Source organism: Oreochromis niloticus, linkage group LG6 (genome assembly GCF_001858045.2).
Source record: "Oreochromis niloticus isolate F11D_XX linkage group LG6, O_niloticus_UMD_NMBU, whole genome shotgun sequence".
Taxonomy (NCBI): domain Eukaryota; kingdom Metazoa; phylum Chordata; class Actinopteri; order Cichliformes; family Cichlidae; genus Oreochromis; species Oreochromis niloticus.
This window is the reverse complement of record NC_031971.2, coordinates 5309436-5327200: the sequence shown is the minus strand read 5'-3', so window position 1 is coordinate 5327200 and position 17765 is coordinate 5309436. Positions and strand designations below refer to the sequence as shown.

Below are 17765 nucleotides of genomic sequence, written 5' to 3'. Positions count from 1 at the left end.
TAATGAGAGTGACATTACTGCAGTGAGAATTGTGCTAAAGAAGTTGAGAAAAAAACTGTAAAATATTGGATTTGTACTTTTTGTATTAAAAAGAATAAGATTTATAACATTTAGTTGGCAAAAAGAATAAAAATTTGTGGTGTCAGTCACGACAGGTCTTACTCTTTCCATGACTGTTCGCTCCACCTCTATAGGCTTAAACCCAGCCTCCTGGATTTCTGACCACTCGGCACTCCATGTGAGCCTGTATTACAGCTGCCTTCTGCACACCCATATCACTAATCCAGCTGTGACAAATCCTGCTCGCTGCTAAATCTCCCCACCCTCAACTCCCCAAACCCTTCGACAGCAAAGCCATTGAGCATCCCATTGGGTTCCCTCTACACAGATGTTACAGCTGTTTTGCAGATGTGTAAATAAATCACTGATCAACACTGTGAGCTGCATTTTTTTGTGTGAAACATCTTAAATTGTACAGCGGGACAGTTGATGTTGCTGTTACAAAATGAGTTTACTAAAAATGAGACACCCGTATGTTAGGTGAATATTTTCACACTCATTTGATATTTTAGTTGCTAAGTTCTGTGCCTCCTTTGTTGTATCTTTATTTCATTCTTTCATTATGCAGTCACTTTCCCCTCCATCGCAGACTTTTTCCACACACACTGTATCTGAAAAGCCACTAGCACTGAGGACAACCCCACACATGCCTCATACCAACTCTTCACCCTCCTGCCATCTGGCATGAGGGACTAAAGTATTTCGGTCCCCAGTGTCAGACCGTGCAACACTTTCTTCCCGTAAGCCAACAGAAAGATTAATACTCAAGGACCCAACTGGAAACATACACAAATACACTTCCCTTAGTACTTGCACTTTGCAAGAAAAGTGCAGACATGAATTCATTTATGTATTCATATCTTTATAATGTTCTGCACCTTTCGTAATTCTGTTAATCTTTTAATGTAGCATCATGGCCACCATGACACATTGCTGTGATTTGATGCTATATAAATAAAAATGAACTGAATTGAAAAAGCAGGACAGCTCAGATTAACCTTGATGGATTACATAGAAAAATAACACGAAACAGAATGAAAAGATACCTCTCTGGGTGTTGTGAACTGTTTTTCTCTACCCTTCAGTTCCATCTTTCTCATTTCTTTTGTTGAACTGACTTTTATTTAACTCATCTGATACACACTGTATTTAAACACCCCCTCTTCAACTCATCTGCTCCTCAGATCAATCGGCCAGTCATGTTGATAGTATTGTTTAGGCTCCTGAGTGCTTGGTGTTCTAAATGTGTATCTTTGAATCGCAGTTCTGCTTTCCTGACGGTCCACCACTCCTTACTTTGACTCTGTGAAGTCTGTTAATCATCCAGTTCAAGGTGGTCAAAGGAGATTGGAAAGAAAGCGTCTGGACTTCTTGAAGATGTTTCATCTCTCATCCAAGAAGCTTCTTCACTTCTAAGAACCAAATGGCGGTGAGTCCCAGGTATTCTAACCCTAATGGGGGTTGTCCCTTAAGACGGTTGTTTATCCACACATAAGCTTCATCACATCAGTGAAGGTGTGAACAACTTTGACACCATTTCCTACTCTTGCCTCTTGATGACCTTGTTACACACTTTGAATGTTAATATTAACCTGCCAATCCAAGTCAGTTCCTACTTCAGAGTTCACCAGTTCTATGAATGAAGCCTTGACACAGGGGAGTTTTTAAGGTTGAAGTCTCCTACTTATGTACTTGAGGTGCTTTACTTAAGTATTAGGATATTTAATCTATTAACATAAAATCTATTAATATATGTATCACATAGGTGGTACTTCTATACCTATGCTATAGTACTCATATAGCATATGAGACAACATAAAGGCATAATAATGTAATGTCACAATGTAACAATGTAATGGGCTACTTTTGAAATTCATAACTTTCACTACTTAATAATACTGAAGAGACCCACAGACTGTCACTAAGTTTTTATTCATTAAACTCTGTAGCATCCATCATGCTAGGATCTACGGTATAAACTGCCTTGAGGCAACTGTGAATGACTGTGATTTAGTGCTATATAAATAAAATTGAATTCAACTGAATTGACGGACTAGGAAAGTCTCTTTGAAAATGAAACAGAATATTTAATGATACTTTGCTCCAAAAAAGTTGTATATAAGCACATAGGCACGACATTCTAGAACAAAGAGTTGCTCAGGTGTATTAAATTCAAAGTGATCACTCTCATGCTCATCTGTATAAGCACCATCATCAGTCAGAGCTTGATGGCTGCTTTAAATCCCCTGACCAAAGGCCTGTTGAAGATTTAAACCAGACTGAGCAACAAGTCTGCGGATTTGTAAACCTAGGTTGAAAGTCAGGCTTCATCTCCAGGGGACACAAGACTTCTTATCATCTGTGAAGTCTGAAACAGATTCTGAGAGGATTTTCACATGTGATGCTGGTGTCGATGCTGCCCACATGAAGGTGTCCAAAGCTTGTCAAAGAAGACTTAAAGCTGTAACTGCTGTAAAAATGGCCCGAATTAAGGCTGACAAAACTTTTGGAAATAAGGGAATTCTATTTTACACTTTTACTAAATTAGCAAATATTTCTAAAAACACCCCTTGGTTCAGACAAATGATTAAGAAAATGGATAAATGCATGAATGTTTTATAATTTTGTAACAATAAATAGTAATACACAAATAGTTTGTAACAGGTGCATAACTTCACTCTCCGATTGATTTATTTCTCGATTATGTCCATGTATCTGAGGTTTGATGTAAGGTGAAGCCCTGCCTTTTTATGTAACCAAGCTTTTCACACACACGCTCATATATACTTAATATTCTTATACTTAATACTCCAGGCCGGCTGGAGTATAAAGCCTGCATGTGCGAGCATGTGAGCAGCTGCTTAGCATGTGGCCCCTCCCACCAACCGTTTGACCCCAGTTTTACCCCCCCCCCAATCAGCACCCATCTCCGCCCTGCTCTCAGCTTTGTTTACTCCCGAAACATCCGGACCAACAGCTCGAGCCAGTCTTTACTCTGTAAACATATATTTCACCATCCAACATCAATCACACACACCTCAGCATCATGCGGGGGCTACTGGATAGCAGCTGGATAAGGTTTGGACCAGCAGGCAGAGAGTCATATGACTGGGTGACAGGATCTCCTTCAACATCAGAGCAGCAGGTGTGTAGAGTTCAAGTTCAGCTGTGTAAATTTGACAAATGTAACCCTTTATATTAAAGTTCCCCCAGATAACAACTACTACTACTACTACTACTAATAATAATAATAATGAAAGAAAGAAATATTCCTCACCTAGCTTATTTTTGTTTATCCTTGTTTTTAAATTAAATGTTATAATTTTAAGATATGAGTTATTCCAGCACTGATGCTGCAGAGCCAACATCTGTTGGAATAAGATGAATTACTGTCTCCTCTGCTGCTTTGATGATAGCAGATGTTGGTTGTTAAGGAAACAGATTTTTACGTTAAGCTCAAAGTTGCAGCTGTTATGTTTAATAAATACTTTTATGCTACAGTTAAATTAAAGTTTTTTATTTAAGTCAACTCATTTTTTTCAGTTAATCTGATTTAATTTTCACCAGTTATATGTAACATGTAACTCTGTGAAATGCAGGGTTATGGGTCATCCAGGCAGCATTAACTAATTGCTAGAAAAAGTGAGAGAACAGGAATTAGGGACACTATGAGTGGACGTAAGAAGCACATGTTTCTTCACACGTTGTTCTCTCAAAGCTGGAGGGCTGTAGAATCATCCTTTGTTTCTGGATCAAATCGTCTCAGGGTTATGAGTGTTGAGCACTGCAGATTTGCAGGTGGGACAGCTTGATGTAAAATGAAATGAATGTTATCTCACTGCAGAAACAGCTGCTGGTTATTATAAATTGCCCATAGGTGTGAATCTTAGTGTGAAAGGCTGTCTGTCTCTATGTGTTAGCCCTGTGACAGACTGGCTAACTGTCCAGGGTGTACCCCGCCTCTTGCCCTGGAAAAGCTCCAGCTCCCCGTGACCCTGAAAAGGATAAGTGGAAGAGAATGGCTGGATGGCTGGATTATTATAGCAGTAGTAGTAGTGTAGTATTCTACTACGAGACAGCCAGGTTTCTTTTGTTTGTACAAATTTGTTCATAAAATACAAACTGTAATAATTCAACAATTTGTAAATGAAACATTCTGACACACAATTCATGTGCTGTTAGTGAATGAGGGCCGTTTTTTGTTTAAATGGTACATTTTTTCAGTTTAAACATTTGATTTGTTTTTAATGTTTTATTGTGAATAAAATGTTTTTTTTTTTGGGGGGGGGGGGGGGGGGGGGGGAATCTAAGGTACAAGCCTTACCTGTAGATCATTAGCAATCTGCATTAATTTGCACATCTCTTACATGAATGTTAGAGCTTATAGATGAATATGGAAGTTCTGAAAGTGCTGAAAAATATATCATGAATTCTTCTTTGCTGATCTCTAGGACAACAGTTTTTATGGACTGGAATTACGATTTCCAGAAAGTTTGAAGCTGGTGGTTTACATTATCCTTCCAATTGTCTCCGTCCTCCTGCTGGCTGTCCTGGTTGGTCTGATATACCGCTGCTGTTCACACAGTAAACTAAGCTTGGCTAACATCACTCTTGACCTTGAGGACGCAGAGAGCAGCGTTGAGTTTCTGTCCTCTCTGACCAAGAACGCCAACCGCCACGCCAGCACCAGCTCTGATGGATCCGATGGAGTCTTTGTTATGGTCTACCTGCCTCCACCGTACGAGGAAACGCTCACCAAGATCACCAGAGCTGCCAGCCTATCCAGTTCCAAAGATGTAGAGTCCATAAAAACAGAAAGTATAGAAGCAAAACTGTGTCCAGAGCTCAAATCCACTGGGTGCTAATTGTCCTAAATCAGACCCAGCCTATTTAACTATCATCCAACTCTGCAGCTCAATAGAAAATTTTAGCTTCTCTTAGCTCCTGTTTTGATCTTAGTACACATCAAGTCTCGTGTCTTTTTTTTTTCTCAACACTACATGGAATATCTTTTCTAGCAGCAGAGGGCAGTAGCAAGCTCTGATAAAGCAAACACACCACATGCCAGTGTAAACAGATGCTGAAAAGGACCATCTAGCTGTTCAAGAGCCAAACTGGACTTAAAGGGAACAAATGATATAAATCGCATGCTGGTCTTTATTTACTGTTTTCCAGAAAGTTGATTCTGTTCATGTGGACATAGCATTTTCAGTGGGAGAAATGTTTCATTACTCATCCAGGCTTCTTCAGTCTCAGCTGACTACAGGTTTACACAACCTTATGAACAGTACACAATGACTGAAACTAGCACCACTGAATGAACAATGGGCTAGGTGGTCAGTTTAGCCCCAGTTTAACAGTTAGAAAACCTGAAACTTTTGGATTTCTAACTGTTTTGGGGGTCAGGACGAAACAGTTAAAAGCCACAGAGATGCAGTGTTTAGAGAAAACACGTCTCAATTGTGATTGTGTGATTCTCCTGAAACATTAGGGATCACTAAGGGTTTGTGTTGTAGCATCCTGATGACACCCAGTTTGTGCTCCAGTGGAGGATGAGAGTCAGACATTAAATACTGATCCGTGTCCGTAGGTTTAAGGTACACATCAACTTTTAAATGTCCACCATTACTGATGGAAATCTCACAGTCTAAGAAGGCTAACCTGCCATTTTTCATATCCTCCCTGGTGAACTTGATGTGTTGGCCCACCGTGTTAATGTGATCAGTGAATTGTGGTACGTCCTGAGATTTGATTTTCTCCAGGTGTCATCCACATACCTGAACCAAAGCTTGTTGGTGTTCCATGGTAGGATAACAAAGCCCCCTTTTCCACTTCTACCATTTGCAGGTTGGCCAAAATCGATGAAACTGGGGAACCCATAGCACAGCCATGTTTCTGCTTGAGTACTGACCCTTATTTGTAAAATAGGTGTAATGAAGACCGTTCCAAGAGCAAAGAAAATGTGGTCAGTGCAGAGAGTGGTCCTGTTGCTGAGGTTGGGGTCACCCTGTAATCTCTTACAAACTGCCTCCACTACTTCAGTAATTGGAACACAAGTGAAGAGCGATGTAACATCATACCAGACCATTGCTTCATCTGCCTCTATAATGACATCTCTCACCTTCCCAACAAAATCCGAGGTTTTCTGGATGTGGTGTTTATAACATTGGGGAAACCTGGAGACTGAAGAAGTCACTTGAATGAGTGACGAAATGTTTCCCCCACCGAAACGCTACTTCCAGATGAACAGAATCAACTTTCTGGGATTTCCTTACCTGCATGATTGAGCATGCATCAAGACATTTACTGGATGTGTGAATACACTTGTTTGTGTTCTCAACTTGTTTTGGATTTCCTTTCCCCTCTGAGGAAACCTTCCTCAATGGTAGTGGTTGGAGTCACTGTGGCATGTGTGTGACTTGTCCCCAAGGACAGAGTGGAACAGGGAAAGAAATGTAGAAGTGCAGCATGAAGTATCTAAAGGAACTGCAACAAAGACTGACCTCTAGTGGCAACAAGCCAGAATGACAACATCAACAAATTTGCTTACTCTAATATGGTTTTAATACACTGTATGATGTACACAATCACATGTTATGGTCATAATCTTCAGTAGAAATCTGATTTATGTTCCCAACACTACACATTAAACCATGATAGCTGTATTATTTGTAAATATGCCAGGCTGAAAGAAGCACAGAATTATTTTTAGCATTTGTTATTGTGTCACATATTATGTTTGAACAAAAAGATGTCTTCATTATTGAGGATCAAAAATAATTAAACTACAGCCCTTCAAGGGCTATCACCTGCCAACAAAAAGGTCCTGCATTTGAATCAAGGTGGGATCAACCTTTCTGTGTTGAGTTTGCATATTATCCCAGTACTTCAGCTTCCTAACACAGTCCAAAGACATGCATAGAGTTAAGTTAACTGGTGCTTTTAAAGCAACTGGGGTGAATAAAAACATGAAATGGTTCTGGATTTTGTTCTTGTAAATAAAAGGTAGAATCATATAACCACACATTTTTGTGAAATGACAGGACAATCTTTGTCTCCTTTTCAGGGTAGCAACAAATGCCTTTTTAGTTTTTAGTCATGGGTTTAAAAATAAAATTGTCCAAATCGTCCCCCAGTGCTGGTCACATATGCATGATTAATCCCAGCTCTGATTCCAGCATGTTTAGCGCTCTTAGTGTCATTCTTTTCAGTATGCAGAGTTAGTGTTTTGATGGGTCAATTTTTACTCAAACCACAATCTTTGTTGCCTAAAACTAGCAAACCAATAACCATCTTGAGTGGTTATTGGTTTGCTGCTGTCAGGGCAGTGACACTAAAGGACACCTTGTTCGTCTCTGTGAGGCCAACAGCCTCTGACAGCATTTGACACCTTGGAGTAAGAACAAGTTGGATAGCTCTCCACCATCCTGCTAGAACTGTTGGGGCTCTTGACAAAACTGAAAGGGAATTTTACTTGTCGATTGGCATCATATACACTACATACACAGTACCATAAAACTGAATAAACAGCTTTACATTTTGTTTTTGAAAATTTAGGTCCACTTCCCACGGAGATAGTGTTCAATCTCTGATATTTATGACTTTAAATAAAGTTCTCCTTATGTGTACAGTAAGGTGGAATTGACCCACCACTGTTGAACACTCCCAATAAAGTAAAGAGTACATCCTACATTATATTGTGTCTCCTTATGCCAAAGTTTAGTAATCAACCTCACACTGGTGAGGAGCACTCCCACTCTGCCTGCTCTGTCCTCTTTCTGGTTTTGTGTAGGAGACAGGCAGGGTGTGAGAGGCAGTTCCTAAAGGAAGTACACCTACTGGCTGACTGTTTAAAAAAAAAAAAAAAAAAATTGCTTGATGCTAACAGCATCTTTCTTCCTTTTAAGACCTTCACTACATTCATGAACTCACATATATTTTGATGGTAATTGAATTTGATTGTTTTGTTGTTGTTGCTATTCAAAACTTAATTATCTGTGTGGTCTCACTGTTTGTGCTTTGAGCTGCTCCGTGGCAGTACCAGTGCCATAGGTCATTAATATCTCTACTTATCTAAGTCACTGGTTAGCATTTCTGTATTCTCTTCACACTGCTCATCTTAATCCACATCTCATAGATTCCATTCAGTTCTTCCAGACAACTCTATATCTTTACTTTACATGCTTTAGTTTTATTTTATTTTCACAAATCACTTTACTCCTGTTGACATAGGATTCATCACTAATAGCATTCAGCAAAGTACTCAGCTGCTTGCTTATCTTTGCACTTATCCTGCAAGATGAGCTTAATCCTGCAAGAGAACAGATTTGCATTAGTTTATGTATTCAAATATTGCAATTTATTAGGAATAGCATATGTACTGATCTCACAAGTATATATTCAATATTTAAATATTGAACATTAGTAAAAGCAAGGAGTTCATCTTAAAGGTCATGTTTTCAAAACAGATAGACATAACTCACTCTTTCTTTAGCTCCTTCCAATGGGCTGCCCCAAAACCATTTTCACTGTTGAAATCGTGAAAATAGGCACTGAAGTGAATTTCACTGAGTACTCACGGTTTCTTGTGTTAATAATTGGTGTAGTTGCAAACAAAACATTCAAGTATCTAATCTGATCACAACAAAATCTCTCAGTTGTCATCATGGATCTTTGCTCGTTCGTTGCATCCTGTGACATCATACTGACAAATTATATAGAAAAGACAGAAAGACCTACACCAGATCGACGAAGAGCTTCATCAGACAGCGGACATCGTCTTGTATGTCATCATCAATCAAGTCTAGAAGGAGAAAAAGAAAAATATTTTTCTAGTTCAGATGTAGATTCTCAGTTTAAGACAAATTTATATTGTCTAGGCTTGACGCTACAATTACATCTGATATTCTATCCATCAAATTTCAAGAAAATAACAAGTGAAAGATATTAAAAATCTACAAACGTACTTATTTGCATGTAATGAATGATACTCACCCATGCAGTTTATCGCACAAATATTTGGTGATGGATTTGTGCCGTTACCACAGACCAGCTGATCCCAGAGCTGGAAAATGCCATAGAGTGTGTCGTCTGAGTCCCCAGAAGAATCGTTCTTCTGCCAAATGCCATCGTCTCTCAGCCCGTTACTGACCAAACTGGTGTTAAATTCTGATACGTTTTCCACAAAACAGACGACTGGAGAAGACAGAAGCAAACTGACAAATATTTTTCAAAGACTGGGCATATATCTATTTAATTTCCTCTAAGAAAACTAAGAAGAAATATTAGCAACTTCTAGGAGCCATAAATATCCTTTATGGCTCCTAGAAGTTGCTAATATTTCTTCTTAGTTTTTCCTAGCACCACCAACATTTCAAAACATGTCTTTTAACGTATCTTAAACAAACCCGAACCAGTTTTACCTAATATTTTTACCATTAATCTGGTTGATCTGGAGGAAGAATATTTATCTGTTTGGGATCATTATCCTGTTGCAATATGAATCCTTCTCAAAGACGACAAAGCAGCTGGCATGTTTCTTTGCTATCACAGTTGTGCTTAATAAATTGCTGAGAGTTTGCTTTGTCATTTCACATGAATCGTCAGATCTTAGTTGTTCACATTAAAATGTGATTTCAGAGTGGAAACAGAGTCGAGCCCACAGTTAAAGTACCTTAATAATTAAACTAAAGCATAAGAGCAAGATAGAAGAGTGAGTTGGGCTAGCTTGCCATTTAAAGTGAACGCCAAATTGCTGTTTATATTAAAGATATACAAGAAAAAAGATGTCAGGCATGACTCTTGTCATACTCCCAATTTGTTTACATTTCTAATGTTTTGATTTCATCAGCTTTCAAAGACTATGAGACCTAAAACAAATATCAGGTATCAATATAAAATCTAATTCCTAAAATACAATACGTCACAATCCTTGGTTTCAATAAATCCATTAAATTAAATCTATTTCATTTCAAAACAGACTTCAGTGCATTGTTGTCACTTACTCTTGGTCACAAACTTCTCACTGTCCAGTCCTGAATCTTTTGCTTTCTGTGGAAGGTTGCTGGTTGCCCAGATCAGTTGGTCCCTCAGTTCACATTTCGGCACAATTCGTCCACCGGCCCAGCCGCAGCCCAGCACTACCAGGAGAAATATTCTGTGTACCCTCATCTTGAGTTCATCTATCGTCTCTGACTCAGAGCATACGTGACTTAGAATATATCATCTGCAGAGCCCTTGGCGATAGGCCATCTCTTGTTCACTTTAGATAAATGCCATTCCCTGAATTGTGCACAATAGTTATCCCCATCAGGAGCCAATATCACATGGCTTCTGAGCTCAAAAGAGGGTGCGGGAAGAAAATGATATGTCTACCTGAAACCCTCTTTTCTTGTTTATAGGGCATGCTGTCATGTAGCTGAAAAGACCTGGCTGAGAGAGTAAAAGACAGACGAGGTGAAGCTGAATTATCACATCATCAGGATTCATAATTTCAGAAGATCGGGTGTTTGAGCACAGTGTTACTAAAGTAACTACAGAATGTATCAAATATAAGGCCATCTGATTCCTGAGTGCAGCTGTCATTTTATATCCAACAAAAAGAAGAACAATAACAAGTCCAGCAAAACAGCAATATAAGAAGAGCAAATCATCTTCGCTCAGGAAGGAGACTGAAAAGAAGAAACCAAAAGTACAATACATTATACAAGCAGTGCTCAACTTAATTTGACCTGTAACATTACCTCATATTCCACAGTCCAAAAGTCAAAATCTCAGGACCGTGACATAGATTGCATATTTATTCAGGTACCTGACCTGTGTGTATTTTGCTGTGCAGAACTTACCTCCAGTAAACAGACCAAATAACACGAACAATATCAGTTGTTTTAAAGTCAGTGAAACTTTAAAGGAAACAAAAATAAATGTACTTTATGTATCAACATCCAAAATCTAATTTACAAAAGATTGCCAGGTTTTCCCAACTTTAACTTCAGTACATTTTAATGCTTGATGATGATGATTATGATAAACAAAATAAGCTTATTTGAAATATTTGTCAAGAAACCTTAAAGCAGATTGTCATGAACACAGTCAGTTTGCTGTTCAATAATTTCTTCCTGGGCATCATTGTAAGCCTACAAGGAAGTCATTGGTTAAAAATAATAGTGAGAAAACAAGTGAGGGGGAAAAAACAAACTGTCAACTGTGAAAACTGTAAGATTTACTGCAAGCATCTATTTCAATTCCTTTACAAAATATAGCCTTTTAAAGTGGGATGATTGTTTTTGATACTCCTTGTATTTCTGCAGCACCGACTCTGACTGCAAATAGGTTAGGGCTAGATCCTTTGTCACGGTTATGTTTCCACAAAACACAAGAAACAGCAACAATGATCTGACAGATAAATTTAAACTACACAAACTCAACCTAAAAAAATAGCCTAGTGAATGTACGATGTTATAAAGGGCTTAAATGTCTTTGAAAGTTTTCTCACCTTTACTCTGCACACAAAGTGAAGTTAATTTATTGTTTATATAGGTTGACAGTGGCTTATTCTACAATCATACGTGCATGAAATATAAAAACTACTTAAATTACCACCTGAGAGTCTGTTTACTGCTTGGTAAAAGATTCCGACTGGGCAGCTTGGGTGAGACAGAGACCGACGATTACAGCAGAAAACAAAAGTCAAAAATGTGGAGCGACCATGATAGTCTTTGCTTGCCTGGCTAGTTGTGAATTCAGCTTTTTAGAATATATTTAAAAGTAAAAACTGTTTGAATCTCATTACAAAGCAAAGAGATTTTTTCTACAAAAATAAAACAAAAAAGGAAAAGGAACTTCTGGGTGTAGGCCATAAGCACAAAAACAGACAAAGACAGAAAGACAGTCTCAAATTACTGTGCCACAGAAGACGTACATAAATAATGTTCTGTCAGTCTGCACATCTTTGTTTCCTCTTCTGGCAATGACAACATCTAAACTTCTCAACATGCTCCAGCTGATTATGCATTTCATGTTCTCATTTAAGAGGGAAAATCAATGGGTTTGTTTTTATATAAACAAGTTCCTTGTCATATGATACTATTATATGACTTTATGCATTTTTGATTCATGGGTAGTCATTCATTTGACTAGAATGTGTCCCTTAATAATTATGTCCCTCTATTTTCCCCCATTAATTACACTTTCCTCTCTCTCTTCCTCACTCTGTTGATATGTGTTAATATGTATTACTGATGCTCATTAGGGAAACAAAAACATTAGACACTGTCAGTCCACAGAGGTCAGAGGCATCTTCCAGCAGTGGTGACACTTTTCTGGAGAACTGATTGGTCAGGAGGCGGTGATTTCATACCTGTTCATCTCTAACATGAAACTGCTCCTGAGCAGGTGAGGATTGCAGCACAAGTTACCATGGCGACTTGCTCTGGTAAGAAATGAACTACCTTCGAGCACAGAAACCCCAGGGTTAATCCCAGAGGTGGGAAGTAACAAAGTACAAATACTAAATAAAAGTAATGAAGAGCAAATACTTTGTTACTGTGCTTAAGTAGAATTTTAGCTGTGCTTCACACAAGCATGTTGACAAGACACTGCTGTCCTCACGGGCTGTACAAAAAATAGCCCCGGAATAAACAGTCATAGAGTCTGAAGAAACAGAAAAAGTGTCCTTCTCACTCACCACAACCGGCTGCTTTGACATCTTGAAGTCCGGCTGTGGGGTGACGCGCCGGTGGCGCGGCCGTCGCTTCCTCCTCGGTGATGGCACCAATGGGCTGGGCAGCTCCAAGTCCGGCGGGCCGGGCAGCACGTCCTTTGCCGAGCTGGGTAGGTAAGTGGTAGCTGCTGGGGAGTGAAGATGAAGCTCATTTAGAAAGAAATCCTGTATGAGCGGGTGAAGAGAGTCAGGAAGCCAGGGAAGACCGGAAACCAGTCACTGTAGCCGGTTGACTATTACCCGCTGAAACTCTGGATGATCCAGCCACAGGTCACATAACTTATTTACTGAATCAATTATGTCCTCCCGAAGCTCATCAGAGTGAGTGCTGCGGGGTCCATGTAGTGGTCGCGTCGTTCTGTCATGATGGGCTGTGTGGCAGGCAGGCAAGGTGGACCCCAGAGCAGGACTCAAACAGGGAGGTTAAACTCAAAGCGCAGCTTTATTGTTGGAAAAAAACTCTTCTCATAAATAAACTCACAAAAACAAAACTCAACTCCAAACAGAGACACTGGACCACTAGAACATAAACACACACCATGTAGAAAGTGAGGCGCAACAGAGAGCAAAGGAAAACACAGGGCTTATATACACAGGGAGTAATCAGGGAATGGGAAACAGGAGGGAGACACAGCTGGGAGAAATTAGGCTAACGAGACAGCGGATTAAAACAGGAAACAAGAAACAATTTACAAAGATGCGGACTTGACAGAGATAGACAGACTTGACAGAAAATATAACCCGTAATACAAAATCAAACCAGCACAACTCAAGAATCAGAACATAGATCATAATCTAGAAAAAACACCAAAATATAAGAAACAGAACCAGCTGGGTCAAAATGACCCAGAACTGTGACAGAAGGTGAGAGATGTCATTATGGAGGCAGATAAAACAATGGTCTCGTACAATGTTACATCTCTCTTCAGTTGTGTTCCAATCACTGAAGCAGAAGAGGTAGTTCATAAGAGAATAAAGGATGACCCTAACCTTAGCAACAGGACCACTCTCAGCACCGACCAAGTGTGTTTGCTCTTGGAATTATGACTTCATTGCACCTACTTGACATACAAGTGTCAGTACTGCAAGCAGAAACATGGCTATGCCATGGGTTCCCCAGTTTCTCCCATTGTGGTTCAGGTATGTGGATGACACCTGGATGAAAATCAAATCTCAGGACGTACAACAATTCACTGATCACATTAACTCAGTGTACCAACACATCAAGTTCACCAGGGAGGATATGAAAAATGGCAGGTTAGCCTTCTTAGACTGTGAGATTTCCATCAGTAATGGGGAAAATGTAAAAGTTGATGTGTACCATAAACCTGTGCATACGGATTTAAGGTATTCGAGGATCGGGTCCCCCAACACAAACAGAGTAATGTAGTGTACGCTGTGATGTGCCAGGAGGATTGCCAGGATTTATACATCGGGAAAACCAAACAACCTCTGGCTAATCAGATGGCGCAACACAGAAGAGCTACCTCGTCAGGCCTGGGGCCTGTTCTTCGTACCTCGCTAAGTAAGTTAGCCGGATTTGAATGTTGACGATTTCGCGTGATCTTGGATCGTTCGGTTCTCCGAAGCTCATCTGGGACTTGCTGTCATAGCAACAGATCCGTAAGAGTAAGCCTGCTCGGGAGCAGGTTTACTTTATGTAAACAGGATTAGATCGCGGCCTCTCAGGTATGTCCGCTGCAGTTATATGAAAGCAAGAGCGATATTTCGCCACTGTTTTACCATAAATAAATATTATCAATGTAACTAAAGATAATGTTTTTGATTCTTTTATTGATTTCATACAGATACATACAGGTCATTTCCGAAAAAAAGGGAAATGTACTATTAATCATTCTATTACATGTAGTAGATCATGTCAGATGTAATTCATATGTTAGAGTAGTACTACGTGCAATCAAGATGACAGACCACGGCTAAAAAAGCGAAGGTGGATTTGGGAAGTCTGTCGCAGCCATGTCCTGTATGTTTGTACGCGAGCAAGGAAGGTGCAAGATTGATAAGGAGAGTTTACAGAATTTAGCGTATATTGCGGGATAGACGGGATCCTTTAGCTCGGCGCGACGGTGTGCTCATAGAGAGATATCGATTCTCCCGTGAGGGTATTATTTACTCTCTCTCTCTCTCTCTCTCTCTCTATATATATATATATATATACTTACTGTACTGTATATACTTACTCCCGACTTACTGTGCATGCTTCAGTCACCCCTTGCATGGGAACAGGTAAAAGTGATGGAGTGTTATGTCAAACTACACACAAAAAAACCCACAATGTCAATAAATGTCACAGTACAAAAAGGGGTGTGACGAGGGGGTGCAGCACCACCACCTGTCTTTATTTGCTCTGCCCTTTTCTTGGTTGCTGTTATAAACAAACAAACAGATTATTCCAGGGTCTCTTTTCAAGAGACTAAAAGCAATATGAGTGATAAATATTACCATTCTGTAGAATATTCTTATATTTCACTTTTACTTGTTCCCATGTTAGTGGGTCCTGTTGTGGTTCTAATGTGGAAGGGGATATGATGTAATATAATATAATATGGTATAATATAATATCACATGATATAATGTAATATCATGGATCACTTACGAGTGTAATTTGTCAGCAACTTTCTGCCAGCCCTCTCTCCTTGCTTTTGCAGCCTTTGCAGTGTTCCCCTGCGTTTTAATTAAACTCTGAAACTCCTGATATCCCTCAATCAAGAGTTCTTGCTCTGCTGCCGTAAAATACTGTGCGCGCTCCTTCGACATCTTCGCCGACCAATCACAGGGTTGCCGATCAATGTTTCTACTATCGATGCGTAGCCCCTTTTAAGCCACCCAGTGATCTCAGATTACTTCATCCAGCTATACTCATCGTCAACAACAGGTGCGTTCGGAGAACCGGATTAGCGAGCTCAAAGTTAGCGCGATGATTTGATCTTGGATGTGTCATTTGATCTTGGATGTAGTAAGCGAGGTACGAAGAACAGGCCCCAGGACTCTGCAGTCTATTTACACCTACAGGCCAGTGGACACTCTTTCAGTGATGAGGATGTACACATCCTGGACAGGGAGGAACGCTGGTTTGAGCGCGGAGTCAAGACAGCCATTTATGTGAAAAGGGAAAGACCATCTCTGAAACGCAGAGGGGGCCCAAATGTGCATCTGTCACCATCTTACAATGCTGTGATTGCAACTGTTCACCAACTCTCTGTGAATGGTACTCATGGCCATTGATCAATGGCACTGATTCTCCCTCTGAAAACGTTACGTCCAGATGAACAGAATCAGGTTTTTGGTATTGTGCGTTATGATTCTTTATTCCATGCTGAGCCTATTTCAACTGTTTTTTAGCATCCTCTATGTGCTGAATCCCACTTTAACCAATGTAGGCAACAGAAAACTCCTTTTTCTATGCTTGTGTTCTACTTATCTGATTCAAGCTGAGAATATTTATTCGAATAAAAAACTTGTTGGTATTCCCATACATACATTTCAGAGCTGGTGCTTTTTTACTTTTACTTGAGTTAAATCAGTACTTCAACTTTTACTGCAGTCTTTTTTAACACTGTGTCTTTACTCCTACTTAAGTATAGAATATCTGTACTTTTGCCACCTCTGGTTAATCCTGAAGTTACCCGGATAAGCCAAAGTCCCAATTCATAGTACAGGCTTCTGGACAAACATGGGCAAAGCCAAACAGGGAAACATTTATTCATCTGCATAGATGGAAATTTCATTTGGACTCCTGGATTAAGTGATTTGATTTTGGTTTCCAGTGATCAGTGTCATTGTGACTTCAGAGCTTTGTCTTTTGTGAGTATTTCAAGGAGAACTCCCAAATACACTGTCATGCTTAAGTATCTTAAATATGTCACATCAAATTACACATTTGAAAAGTCTCGTCCCTGGTGTGCCCCAATAATCCTTCTGGGTGCTATTATTTTATATTCAAGTCAAGGAAAGGTGTGAATGTCTTGTTCGGGTATTGGGTGATGAGTATTTAATGTCATGTGAGCTTAGTAATAGAATGTAATCCATAGTCTGTGTTAACACACAGCCTCCTGTATTTATTGTTTTCTTTTTCAAGGGAAACATACAGACAACAGAGACAACAGTGAAACAGGCTTGTCCTTTGGTCCCTCACTCCTTCTTTGTTCTTTCACTATTGTGTTTTAACCAGTGACTTCATTATATGCTTAGACAAAATGACTTGGGAGAAATTATTTAACAGAAAACTGTGACTGATTCCTGATAATCTGTTTTAAAGGCCTGTGTCCTCTTTAGAAAAACCTCATTTTAACAGGTGCGTGCACATTCAAACCTTATTTAGTTGACATTGGGCAATAAATCTAAAAAGTTAAACAGGGAAGACCCAACACGCATTCATAATGTGTGTGTGTAATTTATATGTGTTAGGGATGACACCCTCAATTATGACGTTTTGACCCTGTGTCGAACTTCTGAATGGCAGATGTTTGGGAACACTGCTCTAAAGTGTGGTTCAAAACACCCCCGTCACATGATCATGGTGCTTGTACAGGTGGCTTACCTAGGCAGGCGAAGTACCAGGGTTACCATTTTGACCAGCTGCAGTCATTTGGTCTGGGCCTTGTAATTACTGAATTAAAGATTTTAATCCAACTGTTTCTGTTTATCATAATCAGGCACAAACAAGTGAAGAGAAGAAAACCATACCTGATCTATCATTACATTTTTTTGCTGTCAATTGTGAGCCAGTATAGGCCTTCCATTTACTGAAACACAAAGATCCAAAGTGTAATCAAATATCATCTTACTCGAAAGATTACTGCCATAAAGGGTGAGCTCCACTGACTCATATCAACACAGAGAGAGAGAGAGAGAGAGAGAGAGACTTCAACAGAAACTGTCTGAAGGTGAAAAATACACTAGCAGACATTTTCAGATCTAACTTTGATTTGTTCTCTAACTTCTGCTTTCAACAGAAAATATA

At 39.5% G+C, this 17765-nt stretch overlaps 1 protein-coding gene across 1 annotated transcript; it reads right to left on the bottom strand.

The window, feature by feature from the left end:
- Nucleotides 1–6606: 6606 nt before the first annotated feature.
- LOC102081447 (lysozyme C, milk isozyme) lies at nucleotides 6607–17371 on the bottom strand. The gene is made up of 8 exons (XM_025907801.1): nucleotides 17343–17371; nucleotides 13263–13300; nucleotides 12746–12928; nucleotides 10065–10199; nucleotides 9055–9255; nucleotides 8800–8863; nucleotides 8544–8588; nucleotides 6607–8371 (listed from the first exon to the last, which is right to left on the bottom strand). The coding sequence occupies exons 1-8, from the start codon at nucleotides 17369–17371 to the stop codon at nucleotides 8302–8304; spliced, it is 765 nt and encodes a 254-aa protein (XP_025763586.1). The 3' UTR covers nucleotides 6607–8301.
- Between the last annotated feature and the right edge of the window lie 394 nt (nucleotides 17372–17765).